The 22,872-nt window shown below is 44.4% G+C and overlaps 1 protein-coding gene across 1 annotated transcript in view; it reads right to left on the bottom strand.

The window, feature by feature from the left end:
- Positions 1-22,653, bottom strand: part of LOC121282443 (ADP-ribosylation factor-like protein 6) — a 53,001-nt gene extending 30,348 nt beyond the window's left edge. The window contains exons 1-3 of the mRNA XM_041196150.1: positions 22,531-22,653; positions 1,410-1,471; positions 925-993 (exon numbers count right to left, since the gene is read on the bottom strand). Of these exons, the coding sequence (XP_041052084.1) occupies positions 925-993; positions 1,410-1,471; positions 22,531-22,653 (254 nt within the window). The remainder of the gene's footprint in view (positions 1-924; positions 994-1,409; positions 1,472-22,530) is intronic.
- Between the last annotated feature and the right edge of the window lie 219 nt (positions 22,654-22,872).

The raw sequence follows: 22,872 nt of genomic DNA, 5'->3' as shown, positions 1-22,872 counted from the left end.
TTCATTCATTCATGGGATGTGGGCTTTGCTGGCTGGGCCAGCATTTATTGTCCATCCCTAGTTGCCCTTAAGAAGGTGGTGGTAAGCTGCCTTCTTGAACCGCTGCAGTCCATGTGGTGTAAGTACACCTATAGTGCTGTTAGGAAGGAAGTTCCAGGATTTTGCCCAAGCGGCAATGAAGGAACGGTGATATATTTGAAATCAGGATGGTGAGTGGCTTGGACGGGAACTTCCAGGTGGTGGCATTCCCATTTGTCTGCTGCCCTTGTCCTTCTAGATAGTAGCACTCATGAGTTTGGAAGTGCTGTCTAAGGAGCCTTGATGAATTACTGCAGTGCATCTTGTAGATGGTACATCTTGTCGATGCTGCTACTGTGCGTTGGTGGTGGAGGAAGTGAATGTTTGTGGATGTGGTGCCTATCAAGTAGGCTGCTTTGTCCTGGATGGTGTCAAGCTTCTCGAGTGTTGTGGGAGCTGCACTCATCCAGGCAAGTAGGGAGTATTCCATCATAGTCCTGACTTGTGCCTTGGAGATGGTGGACAGGCTTTGGGGAGTCAGGAAGTGAGTTACTCATCACAGAAGTCCTAGCCTCTGACCTGCTTTTGTCACCACAGTATTTATATGGTTAGTCTAGTTCAGTTTCTGGTCAATGGTAACCCCCAGGATGTTGAAGTGGGGGATTCAGTGATGGTGATGCCACTGAACGTCAAGGGGCATGCTTTAATTTCCCGTTTTTCTTTCCCATCATTGTCATCTAGTACCTTTTTAAACTGTAACTCATCGAATTACACTGAAGAATATATCTAATGATACATGTAAGTCAGAACAAATGCCATAAATTAACAATTCACAGATTCTGTACAAAATACACAATTGCACTCATGCATTTTACATATCATTTGATTTACTGTCATCTTACTTACTTATAGTAGTTTTCCCAGAGGCTTCGATATCTTCCCTGGCCAGACATATCAAACACAGTGAAGGACAATCTGAAATTGAACAAAGTAACCAACAGAAAAAAAGTGATAGATAATAATGTATGATTACTTTAATTTAGTGAAGGCTTGTTTTAATCTTTATCTATCCTAGCCACGTGAAGCTGTGAGCGGAGGGCAAGTGCAAATACAGAGAAAAACCAAAAGAGAAGTTTGTGATCCCACTGGTTTAATACATCGTCCTTTCATCTTTCAGCTTTGAGCCTGAATTCAGTCCACAATAATACCTCTGCCTGCCAATGGTAATGATGCTAACTAAAATGGATTGGGGAAGTCTCAATGGCCCACCACTAGAAAAGGTCCAGAATTTGGACATTTTTCTCCAGAGGCCACATAGATAGTGCAAAAAAAAGAGGTGGGGCAGTGTGGGAAAAGAGAGAGCATTATTTATATAAATCCAATTACTGTACCTTGATGTAGAGAATTTCTCCACACTAAATCCAATTGTCGGAAAAAGCTCCTCAGCTTGTGCCTGAAGAATGAGGGGAAAAGGTTTAAATCAATTTAAAACACTTAGTATATAGAGATTTTGTTTAACTATCCCTACCTTTTTACTTCAGATATCACATTTTACGGACACTAAAATCACAATGTGACATTCAATAGTCTACTGAAATGTAAATTAAAGGGACCTAGTTTCAATTCTCAATTTGTGCAACTTTTCCCTGCCCGCAGTGTAGATACACTCTTGGGATAAGGAGAAGGAAAGTCACTTTGGGTTCTCATTCTTGTCCACTTTCCATTGACTCTGAAGAAGAGTCATACAGACTCGAAACATTAACTCTGTTTCTCTCTCCAGAGATCCTGCCAGACCTCTTGAATTTTTTCAGCATTTTTAGTTTTTACTTCAGATTTCCAGCATCCGCAGTATTTCGTTTTAATTCCAGTATTGATTCCTGCTGTGTTCACCTCTCCTGTAACCTCCAGTTTGAATTCTTCCAGTTTTATGCCCCTCAAAATAAAACCTAAATAGGCATAACCAAAGGCATAATTCTTCATCCTCCTTGGCCTGCAGCTTTTGACACACCAACTTCCTTCAACAGTCTTCAGTCTAGCTCCAAGTGACTGTCTTCGATTGGTTCCACGCTTATCTATTCAAACAAAGCAAGAGTATCTCCAGCAATGTCTTCTCTTCTGTACAGCACCAATCATTTCCAGAGACTCCCAGTAATCCACTTTTGAACCCTCAGCTTCTCCATCTAGATAAGATGATAAGAAATAGGAGCAGGAGTAGGTCATACAGTCCCTCAAGCCTACTCTGGCATTTATCAAGCTAATGGCTGATCATCGATCTCAACTCCACTTTCACACCCAATCACCATTATCCCTTCTTTCCCTTACGAATCCAAAAAGCAATCAAGGTTAGCCTTGGATATACTCAATGACTGAGCATGCACAGCTCTCTGATGTAGAGAATTCCAAAGATTCATAGACCTGAGTGAAAAAATGTCCTCATCTCAGTCCAAAATGGCCGACCCCTTATCCTGGATAATGCTAGTTCTAGACTCTCCAGCTAAGGGAAACAGCCTTTCAGTATATATCTTGTCAAGCCGTCTCAGAATCTCATATGTTTCAATGAGATTACCTTTCATTCTTCTACACTCACAATATCTTCTGATAGAGCAACCCTCTCATCCTGGGTGTCAATCAAGTGAACCTTCCTGCATCTCTTCAAAGGCAAGTCTATCTTTAGTGACATCGATTAAAACGGTACACAATACTCCAGGTGTGGTTTCACCAAAGCCCCATACAAATTTTTTTAATATTCGCTCATGGGATGTGGGTGTCGCTGGCTAGGCCAGCATTTATTTCCCATCCCTAATTCCCCTTGAGAAGGTTGTGGTGCTTCTTGAACCACCACAGACCCCGTGGTGAGGTACAGTGCTGTTAAAGAGATAGTTCCAGGATTTTGACCCAGTGACAGTGAAGGAACAGCAATCTAGTTTTAAGTCAGGATGGTGTGTGACTTGAAGGGGTGCTTGCAAGTGGCAGTGTTCCCATGCATCTGCTGCCCTTGTGCTTCTAGGTGGTAGAGATCGCAGGTTTGGAAGGTACTTTTGAAGGAGCATTGGTGAATCACTTCAGTGCATCTTGTAGATGGTACACACTGCTACCACTATGTGTGAGTGGTGGAGCAGGTGAATACTTAAGGCGGTGCCAATCAAGTGGGTTGCTTTGTCCTGGATGGTGTTGAGCTTCTTGAGTGTTGTTGGAGCTGCATTCATCCAGACACAACTGCTTCAAGACTTCCTTATTCTTGTACTCCAACCCCCTTACAATAAAGGCCAACATAACATTTGCCTTTTGAATTGTTTGCTGTACTTTCAGGTTAACTTTCTGTGTTTCATGTACTAGGTCACCCACATTCCTCTGAACAACAAACTTAAAAAGTTTCTCAGCATTTAAATTATTTTCTATTTTCCCTTTCAAAAACATTTCCCCACATGAAACTCAATTCGCCATATTCTTGCCCACTCACTGAACCCAGCTATATCCTTTTGCAGCCTCTTTGGGCTGAACATTGCCACAAGCAATGGGGAACCGATCCCCTGCATTCTAGTAGAGTGCCCGCTAGTTTAATGTTATGGGATGCGGCCAGTGAGCGGTAGCCAATTTGTAGGCCATCTCACAATTTACTATCCAATTAAGGACAGTGAGCGGGGTGCAGAAGGAGGGACAATCAGAATGCCCAAAGTGAAGGGGAACCAGAAGCCTCATTGTGAAGGCTGTGTGCTGCTGATCTGAATGGAGCAGGAGATGGCAAACGATGGACGTGCAATAATGATGATCTGACTAGCAGCCAATTCTCCCCCCGAACACTACCTAGTGTATCCGGCTACAGGTACAGCATATCCATTTGCAAGCCTTTACAAGTGGATGGCCTGAGGATTGCCAGTTTAATCCTTCAAGATGAAAACTTCAAATTCACCTCATGGTGCCCTGACTCCCCACTATGCACTTGCCTTATGAGAGTAGACAAGCTGCAAACAAAGCGGGGGCCCCATCTGCCTTTAGCAAAATTGCAGTCCATTCAAAAAAATGCCTGCTAATTACAGCAATAATTACTGTGACTATCTGGCTGCTGCTGCCAGGCACGTTGCCATTACTGCTGCGCTCCTGCACTCCAGGAAATGCATGAGGAGGTGGGAACATGTCAGGAAGGCAGCCTTTCACTTTTTTTCCTAAATTTTCCAGCCACACCCAGCATCCAGAGCCACCACCACGGGGCTGGGAAAATTCTACCCTTTGCATCCTTCTTACAGGTTACTTTCACCTTACTTACCCCAACAGCATCATTGTCGTAATCCATGGGGTCAGCCAATGACATCCAGTTCTACCTCTTGACAGCCTCTCAAATCGCTCCCTTATCTCTTACATCCAGTTGAACATCACACATAATCTGATAGTGCTATGTTGACTTTTAAATGAACCTTTCATTATATGGAATTATATTATACTAAGATAGTTAAAATAAAAACGTGTTTAAAATATTTATTTTAAGATAGCTTAGTCGGGATTTATTTTATTTTAAAACAATTTTAAGGGGAGGCGGTGGCATAGTTGCAATGTCACTGTACTAATAAACCAGAGAGGCAGGCTAATGCTCTGGGGACATGGGTTAAAATCTCACCATTACAGCTGGTGGAATTTAAATTCAATTAATAAATCTGGAATTAAAAACTAAACTCAGTAATGTGCCATGAAATTATCATGGATTGTTGTAAAAACCCACCTGGTTCACTAATGTCCTTTAGGGAAGGAAATCTGCCATCCCTATCTGGTCTGGCCCACAATGTGACTCCAGACCCACAGCAATGTCGTTGACTCAAATGCCCTCTGAAATGGCCTAACAAACCCCTCAATTGTATCAAACCACTATGAAGTCTAAAAGGAATGAAACCAGACAGACTACCTGGAATCAACCTAGGCACCAGAATCGACAGCAGCAAACCCAGCCCTGTCAACCCTATAAAGTCCTCCTTACTGACATCTGGGAGCCTGTGCCAAAATTGGGAGAACTGTCCCACAGACAAGTCAAGCAACAGCCTGACATAGTCACCAAATCATACCTTATAGACTCTGTCCCAGACACCACCATCACCATCCCTGGGCAGGTCGACGAGAATGGTTCAAGAGACAGGAGACTTCATTTACATAGACAGTCTGGAGAAGCTGAGGTTATTCTCCTTACAGAATAGAAGGTTGAGAGGAGGTTTGGTAGAGGTGTTCAAAATCATGAAGGTCTAGACAGAGTAGATAAAGAGAAACCATTCCTATTAATGGAAGGAGGAATTGGTGAATGGGAGGACATAGATGTAAGATAATTGACAAAAGAAACAAAGGTAACATGAGGAAAAACTTTTATGCAGTGAGTGGTTACACTTTGGAATGTACTGCCTGAAAGGGTGGTGGAGGCACATTCAAACTCGAGTTTCAAAAGGGAATTTGCTAAGCACCCGAAAGAAAAAAAAAATGGCAGGGCTACAGTGTAAGTGCAGGGTAGCCAGACTAGCTAAATTGCTCTTGCAGAGAGTCAGCACGGGCTCGATAGGCCAAATGGCCTCCTTCTGTGCTGTAACCATTTTATGATTTCATGATTCAAGGCACAGATGGATGTAACTTAGCTTGCTCCATTAACATTATAAGCACAAATTGCTGTGAAGGATGTCTTTGAATAAATTAGAGATCAGTTTCTCCTGAACACATTCTGAGCTCAATTATAATAACAACTAGCATTTATTTAGCACCTTTAATATAGTAAAATGTCCCAGGCACTTCACAAGAGTGCTATCAAAGAAAACTTGACAAAATTTGATACCGAGCCACATAAATGGGATATTAGGTCAGGTGGCCACAAACCTGGTAAAAATTTTAAGGAGCATCTTTAAGGAGAAAAGAGAGGTGCAGAGGTTTATGGAAGGAATTCCAGAGTGCAGGATCTAGGAGCTAAAGACATGGCTGCCAATGTTGGAGCATTAAAAATCAGGTGCGCAAAAGAGGCCAGAATTGGCTAAATGTAGAGATCTTAGAAGGTAGAACCTAAGAGTACAGCACTGCTCATGCAGAGAGCACATGACCCACACCCAGGTTCAGTTGAGTGTTGGACAGAGTTGTGTGTATCAGCAAGCATGAAGACAGCTCCTAGCTGTACCCTTTACTGTATATTTGTAAAGAGCTCTAAGAGTCAATAAGGACCTACAATTAACCTACGTATGCCTATGAAGACTTCTTCAGACCTACGAAACTATAACCAACACCCTACAGCAAACAGGACCTCGCACATGTTAGGATACAAGGAGAAGAATTTTTCATTAATTCAAGTTTATGGAGGTTGTAATGTGAGATTCCTGTCAGAACAGCATTGGAATGGTCGGGCCCAGAGGTAACAAAGGCACAGGTGAGGATTTCAAAAGCAGGTAAGCTGAGGTACAGTGGAGATGGGCAACCTTATGGAGGTGGAGGTGGGCAGATCTGGTAATGGAGACGATATGAAGTCAGAAGCTCAGCTGAGAGACAAATAGGATGGCAAGGTTTCAAACAGTCTATTCAGCCTCGGGCAGTAGCCAGGTAGAGGTATGGAGTTTGTGGGGCAGGAACCAAAGACAACAGCTTAGATCTTCAGAATATTTAATTAAGGGAACTTCATGCTTGTCCAACACTGGATGTTGCGCAAGTGGCATGACAAATCAGAGGCAGTGGAGAGGTCAAGAGCGGCAGTGATGAGGCACAGCTGGACATCATCAGCATACTTCAGGAATTTCATGTGTTTTAGATGATATTGCAGAGGAGCTGCATGTAAATAATAGGAGGGGACAAAGGACAGGTCCTTGGGGAGTTCCAGATGTAACTGTGCACAAGCAGGAAGAGGAGCCATTGCAGGAGATTCTCTGGCTATGACTGAATAGATAGTAATGGAGCCAGATAAGGGCAGCCTCATAAAAAGAGGAGAGGTGTTGGAGGAGCATGGCAGAGTCAACCACATCAAATGCTACAGGTTGTTCAAAAAGGATGAGGAAGGATAGCTCACCATGGCCACAGTCACATAGGATGTCGGTAATGCATTTGACAAGGGCCATATCAGCGCTGTTGCGGGGCAGAAAACTGATTGGAGCTGCTCAAACATGGAATAGTGGACAAGATGGTTACAGATTTAAGTAGGACTCTTTCTAAAAACTCTGGCCAGAAATTTTCCGTCGGCGAGTTGGGGGCAGGGCCTGCTCGCCAATGTGAAAATGATGCAGGTCAATGTTGGGGGTTCCCCCTGATGTCGTCCCGCCCCATTTAAATATTCAGGAAGGCAGGCGGACAGCGAAATCAGCTGTCCGCCCGCCGACCTGTCAATGGCCAATTGAGGATAATTAAGCCACTTAAAGGACCTGCCCGTCCAATCTTAAGGCTGGCGGGCAGGCCAGGAACCCCAGCAGGCTTTTGAAAAAGCATGAAACCTCATCCACTGGTGGGATGAGGTTTCACGTCTATTTAAAAAATCTTTAATAAAGCTTTTGTCATATTTACTAACATGTCCCATCTCATGTGACATTGTCACATGAGGGGGACAAGTTAATTTTTTCATTATTTTATTTTTGAGGTTTATGACACTTTCACTGATCTCCCTGAGACAGCAAAAGAGCGCACTCTGAGAGTTGGGGAATCCCTCCTCCCCTGCACAGGAAGTACATAGCGCTTCTTGTTGGGCAGCCCCCGGGCGGGCCTTAATTGGCCCACCCACTCAAAATGGCGATGGGGCCCGCTTCATCTGCCCGCCTGCCGCTGAGCCGGTCCGGCCCGCCTGCCCATCAAAGGCAAAATTCTGCCCTCTGCTTCTGCTTCTTTTGCTTTGGTTGTGTCACATCACGGACGAACATCTGTATTCCGTCAACATTTATGAATGTGGTTAGCGCAAACTGAACCAGACATGACGTGCTGTTATGGTAGTCATGATAATGGAAATACTTATAAATGGGGATGATCTAAAGTTGTACTTTGAAGATTTCAAGTGATGGGGCTGTGACTATTTCTTTTGGCAGCTTGTTCCACTATGGGATTGTTCCTGGAAAGAAAGGTTGTGATACACTATATTGGAAACAAGTGGCCTTTGTAGTTTGTCTGGGTGACTGCCTTATGTTTTGTCATTGCCAGGGGCACTAGGTAATTAGTTCTGTCAATTCCCACCAGTTCATTCCACATTTTATAGAACATAACCAGTTTCCTTTTCTCCCTGAGATAAAAACAAAAAAACTGCGGATGCTGGAAATCCAAAACAAAAACAGAATTACCTGGAAAAACTCAGCAGGTCTGGCAGCATCGGCGGAGAAGAAAAGAGTTGACGTTTCGAGTCCTCATGACCCTTCGACAGAACTTGAGTTCGAGTCCAGGAAAGAGCTGAAATATAAGCTGGTTTAAAGTGCGTGTGTGGGGGGCGGAGAGATAGAGAGACAGAGAGGTGGAGGGGGGGGGTGTGGTTGTAGGGACAAACAAGCAGTGATAGATAAAAACAAAAAAACTGCGGATGCTGGAAAGCAGTGATAGAAGCAGATCATCAAAAGATGTCAACGACAATAGTACAATAGAACACATAGGTGTTAAAGTTAAAGTTGGTGATATTATCTAAACGAATGTGCTAATTAAGAATGGATGGTAGGGCACTCAAGGTATAGCTCTAGTGGGGTTTTTTTTATAATGGAAATAGGTGGGAAAAGGAAAATCTTTATAATTTATTGGAAAAAAAAGGAAGGGGGAAACAGAAAGGGGGTGGGGATGGGGGAGGGAGCTCACGACCTAAAGTTGTTGAATTCAATATTCAGTCCGGAAGGCTGTAAAGTCCCTAGTCGGAAGATGAGGTGTTGTTCCTCCTGTTTGCGTTGGGCTTCACTGGAACAATGCAGCAAGCCAAGGACAGACATGTGGGCAAGAGAGCAGGGTGGAGTGTTAAAATGGCAAGCGACAGGGAGGTTTGGGTCATTCTTGCGGACAGACCGCAGGTGTTCTGCAAAGCGGTCGCCCAGTTTACGTTTGGTCTCTCCAATGTAGAGGAGACCACATTGGGAGCAACGAATGCAGTAGACTAAGTTGGGGGAAATGCAAGTGAAATGCTGCTTCACTTGAAAGGAGTGTTTGGGTCCTTGGACGATGAGGAGAGAGGAAGTGAAGGGGCAGGTGTTGCATCTTTTGCGTGGGCATGGCGTTGTGCCATAGGAGGGGGTTGAGGAGTAGGGGGTGATGGAGGAGTGGACCAGGGTGTCCCGGAGGGAGCGATCCCTACGGAATGCCGATAAGGGGGGTGAAGGGAAGATGTGTTTGGTGGTGGCATCATGCTGGAGTTGGCGGAAATGGCGGAGGATGATCCTTTGAATGCGGAGGCTGGTGGGGTGATAAGTGAGGACAAGGGGGACCCTATCATGTTTCTGGGAGGGAGGAGAAGGCGTGAGGGCAGATGCGCGGGAGATGGGCCGGACACGGTTGAGGGCCCTGTCAACGACCGTGGGTGGAAAACCTCGGTTAAGGAAGAAGGAGGACATGTCAGAGGTTTCCGTATCTCTCTGTTGCCTTGTTCACCTTCATTGCTTTCCATTTCCCTCCTAGTGTTTGACAAGGTGTTTACTAAAACCCGCTTTCACAGCCATATCTCCTTTCTCAGTGACTGTCTCCGTCTCCGACTTACCCCACGTGGATTTCAACTGAAATTCCACCCCTCATGTTTCGAACCCACCCAGGATTACAGGTATCTCCGGGACATAAAATGTTTCTCGGACTGCTGTTCCCGTCACATTCTGAAATCCACTCTCAGTGCCATGCGCCGCCATATGAACACACTCGACCTCTCCCTCCAGCAGCACCGCCGTACCCTTTTTCAAAGCTGCGCGTGCCCTCAGTTTCATTTTATCCTTCGGCTCATCCGACGCCTCAACAAGAAACTTTTTCTCTTTCTCTCAAGTGCTAAGGAACGCAAGCTCCAACAACTCATCGACACCAACACCCATCTAGGACCCTCCACCCCTGCCTGTCCCTCCGTCCCCACCCTTTCTTCCAGTCCCAACCCCAGCCGTGTATTCACTATACCCCCTGACCTTCCCCTCTCCGATGCTGAACGTTCAGTGCTCAGCAAAGGACTTAGTTTCATACCCTTACGCCCTCACCTCAATGAATTTCGGGCTCGGCATGATACTGAACTCTTCTTCCGCCGTCTTCGTCTCCGGGTTCACTTCTTTGGGCAGGAGTCCTCTCCCAGTTCAACGGATCCTTTTACCCATCTCCAATATTCTCCCTCCACCTGGACCCCTCCCTCTGGATTCTTACCTTCTCTCGATCTTTTCATTGAGAACTGTCGGCGCGACATTAGTCGTCTCAATTTCTCTGCTCCTCTCACCCATTCTAACCTGTCTCTCTCTGAACTTACTGCACTCCATTCTCTCAGGTCCAACCCTGACATTGTCATCAAACCCGCTGACAAGGGTGGTGCTGTTGTTGTCTGGCGCACTGACCTCTACCTCGCGGAGGCTGAGCGTCAACTCGCAGACACTTCCTCCTACCTCTCCCTGGACCATGACCCCACCACTGAACATCAAGCCACTGTTTCCAGGACTGTCACTGACCTCATCTCCTCTGGGGATCTTCCTCCCACAGCTTCCAACCTGATAGTCGCCCAACCTCGGAGAGCCCGCTTCTATCTCCTACCCAAAATCCACAAACAGAACTGCCCCGGTAGACCGATCGTGTCAGCTTGCTCCTGCCCCACAGAACTCATTTCTCGTTATCTTGACTCCTTTCTCTCTCCCCTTGTCCAGTCCCTTCCCACCTACATCCGTGATTCCTCTGACACCTTACGTCACATCAACAATTTCCAGTTCCCTGGCCCCTACCGCTTCCTCTTCACCATGGACGTCCAATCCCTCTACACCTCCATCCCCCACCAGGATGGTCTGAGGGCCCTTAGCTTCTTCCTCGAACAGAGGCCCGAACAATCCCCATCCACCACTACTCTCCTCCGTCTGGCTGAACTTGTTCTCACACTGAACAATTTCTCCTTCAACTCCTCTCACTTCCTCCAAATAAAAGGTGTGGCTATGGGTACCCGCATGGGCCCCAGCTATGCCTGTCTCTTTATGGGGTATGTGGAACATTCCTTGTTGCAGTCCTACTCCGGCCCCCTTCCACAACTCTTTCTCAGGTACATCGATGATTACTTCGGTGCCGCTTCATGCTCTCGTCAGGACTTGGAAAAATTTATTAATTTTGCTTCCAATCTCCACCCCTCCATCATTTTCACGTGGTCCATCTCTGATACTTCCCTTCCCTTCCTTGACCTCTCTGTCTCAATCTCTGGTGATAGACTGTCCACCAATATCCATTACAAACCCACCGACTCCCACAGCTATCTCGACTACAGCTCCTCACACCCCGCTTCCTGTAAGGACTCCATCCCATTCTCTCAGTTCCTTCGCCTCCGTTGCATCTGTTCCGATGATGCTACATTCAAAAACAGTTCCTCTGACATGTCCTCCTTCTTCCTTAACCGAGGTTTTCCACCCACGGTCGTTGACAGGGCCCTCAACCGTGTCCGGCCCATCTCCCGCGCATCCGCCCTCACGCCTTCCCCTCCCTCCCAGAAACATGTTAGGGTCCCCCTTGTCCTCACTTATCACCCCACCAGCCTCCGCATTCAAAGGATCATCCTCCGCCATTTCCGCCAACTCCAGCATGATGCCACCACCAAACACATCTTCCCTTCACCCCCCTTATCAGCATTCCGTAGGGATTGCTCCCTCCGGGACACCCTGGTCCACTCCTCCATCACCCCCTACTCCTCAACCCCCTCCTATGGCACAACGCCATGCCCATGCAAAAGATGCAACACCTGCCCCTTCACTTCCTCTCTCCTCACCGTCCAAGGACCCAAACACTCCTTTCAAGTGAAGCAGCATTTCACTTGCATTTCCCCCAACTTAGTCTACTGCATTCGTTGCTCCCAATGTGGTCTCCTCTACATTGGAGTGACCAAACGTAAACTGGGCGACCGCTTTGCAGAACACCTGCGGTCTGTCCGCAAGAATGACCCAAACCTCCCTGTCGCTTGCCATTTTAACACTCCACCCTGCTCTCTTGCCCACATGTCTGTCCTTGGCTTGCTGCATTGTTCCAGTGAAGCCCAACGCAAACTGGAGGAACAACACCTCATCTTCCGACTAGGGACTTTACAGCCTTCCGGACTGAATATTGAATTCAACAACTTTAGGTCGTGAGCTCCCTCCCCCATCCCCACCCCCTTTCTGTTTCCCCCTTCCTTTTTTTTTCCAATAAATTATAAAGATTTTCCTTTTCCCACCTATTTCCATTATAAAAAAAACCCCACTAGAGCTATACCTTGAGTGCCCTACCATCCATTCTTAATTAGCAAATTCGTTTAGATAATATCACCAACTTTAACTTTAACACCTATGTGTTCTATTGTACTATTGTCGTTGACATCTTTTGATGATCTGCTTCTATCACTGCTTTCCAGCATCCGCAGTTTTTTTGTTTTTATCTATCACTGCTTGTTTGTCCCTACAACCACACCCCCCCCCCTCCACCTCTCTGTCTCTCTATCTCTCCGCCCCCACACACACACCTTAAACCAGCTTATATTTCAGCTCTTTCCTGGACTCGAACTCAAGTTCTGTCGAAGGGCCATGAGGACTCGAAACGTCAACTCTTTTCTTCTCCGCCGATGCTGCCAGACCTGCTGAGTTTTTCCAGGTAATTCTGTTTTTGTTTTCCTTTTCTCCCTCTTTGCTGTAGTGATTCCCATTCTAAATCTTTGATCAAGGATGTGACACTAGTGTATTTCCCATACTGATTCATGCAGAATCATGCATGTTTGAATTGCTTCCATCTTATTTATGTCTCTAGCCATATGAGGATCCCCCACACAGCTTGCATAATCCAAGACTGTACAAACAAGTTTGATAAACTGCAACTCTAATATTTTTGTTGCGATACCAAAGATTCCTCCTCAGAAATCCAAAAGCCCTGTTTGCTTTGGATATTATCTGCTGAATGTAAAATCCCCATTGAAGAATGTTTCGAAGGTGAACCTCCAAGTACGCTGAAGAATTTGATTACAGCATTTACAGCAATCTGTTGGTGAACCCTATTTGTTGGTGATGCACATAACGTAGTATTTTTTGGCATTGAATACCATCTTCTATTGGTCCTGCCATTTCTGCAATTCCAGAAGCTCATCTGGCAAGCAATTTATATGATTTTGAGTTTTCCCTGATGCGTAGACCACAGTCATCTGCAAATAGTCTAATGCAACCATAATCATATGGAAATTTAAAGCACTTCGTTTGATTAATTGATTGATTTTATCTCAGTATAGCTTAAGAATGCAACCACATTCTTTGCATCACTGTTGTCCAGTAGAAGCCCCAGGTATGGGGTGCATTTTAGCAACACGCACTGATTTTAGTAGAACTCTTCTTACATAGAATACAAGCAAATGTATTTCACATGTATATTTATTTAAATGCATACTGCCATTCAATGTGAAAATTTACGATCTTTCTCCTTCACCAATGTTTGGAATGATATGAATTTATCAACAAAAGACACATCTTAGTAAAGTTTATAGGTTTTTGACAGGCAATTGTTAGCAGTATTTTATCTTCATCTGAATGACTTTTAAGAAAATAAAAACATAAGGAGCAGGAGTATGCCATTAGGCCATTCAAGCCTGTTCTCCCATTCAACACAACCATGGCTGATCTACCTCAATTCCACCTTCCTCCACTATCCCCATATACCTTAATTCCCTAAGTATTCAAAAACCTATTGATATCTGTCTTGAACATATTTAACAGCTAAGCATCCACGGTTTTAAGGGTAAAGAATTCCAAAGATCCTAATCCTATGAGTGAAGAAATTTTTCCTCATCTCTGTCCTAAATTGGCAATGAAATTTCTAAGTCTGTGAGCCCTAGTTCCAAACACAAAAGGCCAGGGGAAACAGCATCTGCCCTAAGAAGCCCTTTAAGAGCTTGATACGTTTCCACGAGACCACCTCTCATTCATCAAAATTCCAAGGAATAGAGCCCCAGCCTACTCAATTTCTCCTCAAAATGCAATTTTCTCATCCTAGGAATCAATCTAATGAACCTTGGTTGGACTATCTTCGAGGCTGTTATATCCTTCCTTGGGTAAGGAGACCAAAACTGTACTTAGTACACTAGATGTGGTGTCACCAAAATTCTAGACAATTACAGGAAGACTTCTCAGGCAAAACTGTAATCGAACATTGGGCTGCAACTAAATAGGAGATGGTTTGGCTACAATCAAGGTACATTGCCATGAGAAAGAAAGGTAGGGCAAACAGAACCAGAGCTCCCTGGATAAGAAAGAAATAGAGTGTAAGATGAAGCAGATAAGGATGCAGATGTTAACTTGATTATATAAATGAGAACCAGGCTGAATACAGAAAGTTCAGAGGGCAAGTGAAAACGGAAATAAGGGGAACAATGAGAGAGTATGAGGAGCGACTGGTAGCTGACATCAAAAGAAATCCAACAGTCTTCTATGTGTATATAAATAGCAGGCGGGTAGTATGAGGAATGATGGTGCCAATTAGCAACCAAAAAGGAGACTTACAACTAGTGAAAAAGGGCATGGTTGAGGTACCAAGTGAGTACTTTGCATTTGTTCTTACCAAGGAAGAGGATACTGCCAAAATCATAATGAAAGAGATAGCTGAAATGCTGAAAAGGCTAAAAATCAATAAAGAGGATGGACTAAAAAGATTGGCTGTACTTAATGTTGATAAGTCAGCAGGACCAGAAGGGATGCATTTGAGGATGCTAAGGTAAGTAAGAGTGGAAATTGTGGAGGCACTGGCCATATCTTCCAATCCTTCATAGTTCCAAGGGTGGTGCCAGAGGACTGGAGAATTGCAAAATGTTAGAGCTTTGTTCAAAAAAGAGTGTAAGAATAAACCCAGTAAACCAGTCAGTTTAACCTCAGTGATGGGAAAGATTTTAGAAACAATAATCACAGGACAAAATTAATAGTCACTTAGGCAAGGATAGATAAATGAAGGAAAGATAGCATGGATTTGTAGAGGTATAATGTGTTTAACTAACCTGATTGAGCTTTTTAATGAGGTAAAAGAGAGTGTTGAATGAGGGTAAGGCAGTTGATGTGATATGTATGGACTTCCAAAAGGTGTTTGATAAAGTGACACATAATAGGCTTGCCAGCAAAGTGAAGCCCATGGAATAAAAGGGACAGTGCCAGCATGCTCCAAAGTTGGCTGAAAAACAAGGTACTGAGAGTAGTGTGGACATTTGTTTCTCGGACTGGAGGAAAGTATACAGCGGTGTTCCCCAGGAGTTGATTCGAGGACCATTGTTTTTCTCGATATATATTGACTTGGACTTGGATGTACAAGACACAATTTCAAAATTTTCAGATGATACAAAACCTGGAAGTAGACTGTGAGGAGAACAGTGAAAGGCTTCAAGAGAATATAGACAGGCTTGTGTGATGGTGAACATATGGCAGATGAAATTTGATGCAGAGAAGTGCAAAAGAATGAGGAGAGGCAAAATATAAGAAGTAAAAGGCAGAATTTTAAAGGTGCTTCAGGAATAAAGAGATTGAGAAGGATATATGCACTAATCTTTGAAGATGACAGGGCAGGATGAGAAAGTGGTTAAAAAGGCATATGGGATCAGGGCTTTATAAATAGAGGAATAGAGTACAAAACTAAGAAGGTTATAATTAACCTTTATAAAACTTATTTGACCTCACCTGGAATATTGTGTCCAATTCAGGGCACTGCACTTTAGGATCGGCAGGTCACCCACTACTATATGCATCTCCTCCCTTCATCACTGATGTACCTTGACTGAAGTGTGTAATATCTACAGGACGCACTGCTGCAACTCACCAAGGCTCCTACATGGCACCAAGTTCCACTCCAAGTCACATATCATCCTGACATGGAGATATATGACTATTCCTCCATGGTAACTGGGTCAAAATTCTGATAACTTCCTACCTTACAGCACCGTGGGAGTACTATACAGTCTGCAGAGGGTCAAGAAAGCAGCTTACTGCCACCTTAAGGGCAATGTGAGGTGGACAATAAATGCGGTGTTGTCAACGTAGGCAACAAACCAACAATGAAGTAGTGAATGAATCCCCTCCTAATATGGTACTGAAAGAAAAATGAATAGCACAGTGTCAAATACAATGAAATGTTTTCTTTTAAAAAAAATTTTAAAATTTTGCATTGATACATAAGAATACAAGCCAAAGCTACACAGGTAACTGCATGAGGAAAGGGATAGCAACAACTGGCCAGTTAGGAGAACATTGGCAGGCTTAGAAGCCATTAAATCAAGCTGAAGAATCGCAGATAACATGCATCTTAGCATGCTGTAAGTAGGAGCTACAGGTCTGTGCAGGGGATCTCTACATTTTACTCCTAGAAGCATGTGATGATCCATCCACCTTTTAAAACAATATTATAGAACCATAGAAAAGTTACAGCACAGAAAGAGGCTTTCCAGCCCATCGTGTCTGCACCAGCTGAAATGAAAAAGTAATAAAAATTTAACAAACACTAGCTGCCCATTTTAATCCTACCTTCCAGAACCTGCTCCTTAGCCTTGCAGGTTACAGCACTTTAGGTGCAGATCCAGGTGTCTCTTAAACGAGTTGAGGGTTTCTGCCTCCATCACCAAACCAGGTAGTGAATTGCAAATAACCGCTTCCCTCTGGGTGAAGACATTTTTCCTCAGGTCCCCTTTAATCCTGCTACCAATCACATTAAATCTGTGCCAAAATATCAAAATATTTATTTTGGTGCTGCTATATCCTGACATCCAGTTCCTACTCTTTAGAAGAGACCTTTCCTACTGCTTCCAGACACTATGATCACCCACTAAGTACTTTCACAACCCTCCACAGGATTCATTCAGATCCTTGCATCCTCTTTCATGATCCCCTTCTCTGGAAATCTTACTGTACCCTCTTCTCTTATGCTAGAATCTATTATTAAGGAGGTAGTAGTAGGACATTTAGAATATCATAATAGTTAGGCAGAGTCAATATGGTTCTGTGAAGGGAAAATTGTATCTGGCAAATTTAATAGAGCTCTTTAAGGATGTAACAAGAAGGTTGGACAAAGTGGAACACATAGGTGTGTATTTAGATTTCCAAAAGGCATTTGATAATGTTCCATGTAAAAGGTTACTGCACAAGAGAAGTGCCCATGGTCTTGGTGGTGATTATATTAGCATGGAGAGGGGATTAGCTAACTAACAGGAAACAAAGAGTCAGGATATTTTCAGGTTAGCAAACTGTAATGAATGGTGTGCTACAGGGATCAATGCTGAGACCTCAAGTAGTTACAAATTATATTAACAGCTTGAATGAAGGGACACCTGTATTGCAACCAAATTTGCTGATGGTACAAAGATAGGCAGAAAAGCAAATTCTGAGGAGGATACAAAGAATCGGAAAAAGAATATAGAAAGGTTATGTGAGTGGGCAAAAATTTGGTAGACGGAGTATGATTTGGAAAAATGTGAGGTTGTCCACTTTGACAGGAGGAACAGAGAAGCAGAGTTCCCCAGCATCACAGATGCCAGTCTTCAACCAATTCAATTCACTCCACGTGATATCAAGAAATGGCTGAAGGCACTGGATACTGCAAAGGCTATGGGCCCTGACAACATTCCGGTAATAGCACTGAAGAATTGTGCTCCAGGATTAGCTGCACCCCTAGCCAAGCTGTTCCAGTACAGCTACAACACTGGCATCGACCCAGCAATGTGGGAAATTGCCTAGGTACGTCCTGTCCACAAAAAACAGGACAAATCCAACCAGGCCAATTACTATGCCATCAGTCAACTCTTGATCATCAGCAAAGTGATGGAAAGGGTCATCAACAGTGCTATCAAGTGACATTTACTCAGCAATACCCTGCTCACTGATGTTCAGTTTAGGTATTGTCAGGTCTACACAGCTCCTGACGTCCTTACAGCCTTGGTTCAAACATAGACAAATAAGCTGAACTCCAGAAGTGAGGTGAGAGTAACTGTCCTTTGTCATCAAGACATCATTTGATTAAGCGTGGCATCAAGGAGCCTGAGCAAAACTGGACTCATTGGGAATCAGGGGGAAAACTCTCCAATGGCTGGAGTCATACCTAGCACAAAGGAAGATGGTTGTGGTTTTTGGAGATTAATCACCACTGCCCAGCCATCTTCAGCTGCTTCAGAAATGACCTTCCTTCCATCATAAGGTCACTGAATTTGTGCAGTTTTCAGCACCATTCACAGCTCCTCAGAACATATACAACAAGACCTGGAAAACATTAAGGCTTGGGCTGTCAAATGGCAAGTAACATTCATGCCACACATGTGCTGTGCAATGACACCTCCAACAAGAGTGGATCTAACCGTTTCCCCTTCACATTCAATGGCATTACCATCGCTGAATCTCACTCTATCAACATCTTGGGGGTTACCATTGACCAGAAACTGAACTGGACCTGCCATTTAAATGCTGTGACTACAAGAGCTGGTCAGAGGCTAGGAATTCTGCCATGAGTAACTCACTTCCTGACTCCCTAAAGTCTGTCCACCATCTACAAGGTTCAAATCAGGAGTGCGATGGAATACTCTCCACTTTCCTGGCTGAGTGTAGCTCCAACGGCACTCAAGAAGCTTGACACCATCCAGGAAAAAATAGCCCATTTGATTGGCACCTCATCCATCACCCTGAACATTCAGTCCCTCTTCCGCTGATACACAGTGGCAGCACTGTGTGACATCTACAAGATGCACTGCAGCAATTTACCAAACTTTGACAAACCCACAACCGCTACCACCTCAAAGGACAAGTGCAGCAGATGCATGAGAACACCACCACCTGCAAGTTCTCCTCCAACCCTCACCCCATCCTCACTTGGAACTATATCACCGTTCCTTCACTGTCAGTGGTCAAAATCATGGAACCCACTTCCTACACCACAAGGCCTGCAGCATTTCAAGAAGGTGGCACACCACCATCTTCTCAAGGACGATTGGATATGGGCAATAAATGTTGACCTAGCCAACGACACTCGCACCCTGTGGAAAGAATTTAAAAAATAGTTAATTAGAGACAGACTGCAGAATGCTGCCATATAGAGGGTTCTTGGTGTCCTTGTTGCAGGTACAGCAAGTAACCAGGATGGTAAATGGAATGTTGGCCTTTATTGCAAGTGGGATGGAGTATAAAACTAAGGAAGTCTTACTACAACTGTATAGGGCACTGGTGAGACTGCACCTGGAGTAGTGTGTGCAGCTTTGGTCTCCTTATTTAAGGAAGAATATAATTATTTGGAAGCAGTTCAGAGTAGGTTCACTAGGTTGATTCCTGGAATGAAGGAGTTGTCTTATGAGGAAAGGTTCAGCCTATACTCATCAGAGTTTAGAAGAATGAAAGGTGATCTTATTGAAACATAAAGGATTGTGCTTGCAGGAATCTAGAACTAGGGGGCACAATTTAAAGATAAGGAGTATCCGAATTAGGAAGGAAAGGAGGAGGAATTTCTCCTCTCAATGGGTTGTTAGCTTTTGGAATTCTCTTCCACAGAGAGCAGTGGAGACTGGGTCATTGAATATATTCAAGGTTGAATTAGACAGATTATTGAGTGATGATGGAGTCAAGAGTCACGGAGGAAGGGCAAGAAAGTGCCATTGAGGCCAAAATCAGATCAGCCATGATCCTATGATGGAGCAGTCACAATGGGCCGAATAACCTATTCCTTCCTACTCTTATGGTCTTATGATCAAGGAGGGCAACAGAAGTAAACCAAAAATCCAGAAGCAGCACGTGTGGAAGAGGCAGACAGGAAGAGACTTCCAAGAGAAACAGATAGTGAAAAAATAAACAGAGGGCCAGTGAACACAACAGACTAAAAGTGGAAACAAGCAGAGGGAAAGAAAAAGTCAATGCCTATGGCATGATAGAAAACAGTGAGAAAGTAAGGATTCAGCCTTCCAGTCAATGAAAACTACCTGATTTTGCTGAATTTGTTTAAATTTATCATACAGTCAGCAACACGATTGACAATTTTGCAATTAAAAGCCAACTCCTCCAACAACAACAACCACCACCCCCCCATGCCCCACCACCACCAGGTTCTGAACATTCTGAACAATCAATTGAGAACAAGCCAAGTATTTTGGGTCACATTCTCCTGTGCCTCCTCAATACTACCAAAGCCCTGTAGACCTCGCAGCTCTATTCAAAGCTCCATTGTTTTACCCTTCCACCAGAAGAAACAAGCCTGCTAGTGAGATCTTGGGAATTTTTAGAAAAAGCACTGGCTGTGTTTTCCACTCTGTCATAAGGAGTAACTAGCATTTGTTTCTTGCAGTCCCGCCTCAATTAGGACTCAATTCAAGAACTCCAAATCAGGTCAGCTTATACAAGCAGACTTTCCCCCAGAGAAGAGTACTTTTCATGACTAACACTCATTTTACTTTAATATAAAAGCAAAAAACTACAGATGCTGGAAATCCAAAACAAAAATAAAAATACCTGGAAAAACTCAGCAGGTCTGGCAGCATCTGTGGAGAGGAACACAGTTAGCGTTTCGAGTCCGTATGACTCTTCAATAGAACTAAGTAAAAATAGAAGAGAGGTGAAATATAAGTTGGTTTACTGAGAGCTGCGAAGGAGGTGTGGGAACAAAAGAAAGATACCCTGGAGCCACTGATTGGCCTTGGCTCTCAAAGGCCAAAGCTGAAAATCCCTTCACTCCCCCGGCAGCATTCCATAGGGATCGTTTCCTCCGTGACATCCTGGTCCACTCCTCCATTAGCCCCTACTCCTCAACCCCCTCCCATGGCACCCTCCCATGCGACCGTAGAAGATGCAACACCTGCCCCTTTACTTCCTCTCTCCTCACCGACAAAGGACCCAAACATTCCTTTCAAGTGAAGCAGCTTTTCACTTGCACTTCCTTCAGCTTAGTCTACTGCATTCGTTGCTCCCATTGCGGTTTCCTCTACATTGGAGAGACCAAACGCAGACTGGGTGACCGCTTTGCAGAACACCTTTGGTCTGTCCGCAAGCATTACCCAGACCTTCCTGTCGCTTGCCATTTCAACACTCCACCCTGCTCTCTTGCTCACATGTCTGTCCTTGGCTTGCTGCATTGTTCCAGTGAAGCTCAACAGAAACTGGAGGAACAGCACCTCATCTTCCGACTAGGCACTTTACAGCCTTCCGGACTGAATATTGAGTTCAACAATTTTAGATCTTGAACTCTCTCCTCCATCCCCACTCCCCCTTCCCGTTTCTTCCTCCTCCTTTTTGTTTTTTCCAATAATTTATAAGGATTTTTTCCCACCTATTTCCATTATTTTTAAATGTATTTCCACCCATTGTTTATTTCTACCTTTTAGTATTCCCCCACCCCCACTAGAGCTATCTGTACCTTATCTGTCTTGTCTTCTACTCTTAATTAGCACATTCTTTTAGATAATATCACCACTTTCAACACCTCTTTGTTCTTTTGTCTGTGACAGCTTTTGGTTATCTCCACCTATTACTGGCTGCTTGTCCCAACAACTAATTCCCACCCACCCCGCACCCCCCCCCACCCCACCTCCCCACTTAAACCAGCTTATATTTCACCCCTTTCCTATTTTTACTTAGTTCTGTTGAAGGGTCATGAGGACTCGAAACGTCAACTGTGCTCTCAGCCGCCGATGCTGCCAGACCTGCTGAGTTTTTCCAGGTATTTCTGTTTCTGTTTTGAAATTGCGAGCAACCCTGTCCCAAAGGCACATACCAGCTGTCAGACTCCACCCACATTATGAGTGATTCCACCAGGAGGTGGTGGCTGCTGTGGGAACCTGGCAGTTATTTATCTGAGTAGACAGCAGGGGAAATTTACCAGTCCTCTGAAGGCTTCCCAATATTGAAAAAGGGTCTGTAAATCTAAATTATCAACAGACTAGAAGGAAAGTAAGTTATTATAATGGCTTGAAGATCACTAGACAGAAAGAAGGGTGGGGAATTGTGACGCCAGATGGGAAAGGGGAGCGGGGACAGATAGTGGGTTTCCACAACTTTTCAGCTCTTTTCATAAGTGCTCTGCAATGGGCCTCATGAAAACAAAGGGGGGAGGGGGAAGGTTCGCGCCTGTCTGCCATTGCACGGCCAGGCAATTTTTTTAAAAGAGATGCTCCAAAGCGAGACACACACAGTTTGGATGCTTCGATTCTTTATCTAAAATGGAGTTGTGTAACATTGCCAGCCACTTAACTAAAAAGGTTTTAAGTTGTCAGACGTATTCGATTCCTGAAATTTTATTGGAATATACATAACGTCAGACTGCAGCAAAGTCAATTGAATGTTCGTTGTGTAAAGAGGAGGTTTCAATTATATATGGGGAAGGATAAACTACGCGCCCTTGACGGGGCGGGACAGGATGTATTTATAATGCATGAATGAGGGGATTAATCGCCACGTTATCTTCCGTACTCACACTGGCAGGCTTCAAGCGGTTGATGATTGTGCTCTTCCCGCTGTTATCCAGCCCCAAGCAAAGGACATTCACGTCCCTACGCTTCATCCTCAGCCAAACGGCTAATTTATCCAACAAACCCATAGTTGGATTGGGCAGCAGTGACCCGGCTCTCCTATTTGGTTGCCAGGTCGCGCTGCTCTCTCTTGTGTGTGTCTGCAGTGACGCCACTGCAAAGCTCAACCTCACTGTACCTGCACTGGGGACCCAGGCATCAACTTTGCTGCTCGCACCCTGTGCTGGGATATCTACCCTGAAAAAGAACAAGGTTGCAGCCTGGGGACAAGGAGCCAGGGGACACCA

The sequence above is a fragment of the Carcharodon carcharias genome, chromosome 9, assembly GCF_017639515.1.
Source record: "Carcharodon carcharias isolate sCarCar2 chromosome 9, sCarCar2.pri, whole genome shotgun sequence".
Classification (NCBI taxonomy): domain Eukaryota; kingdom Metazoa; phylum Chordata; class Chondrichthyes; order Lamniformes; family Lamnidae; genus Carcharodon; species Carcharodon carcharias.
Note: the sequence above shows the minus strand (reverse complement) of the source record. Positions and strands in the feature narration are given on the sequence as shown.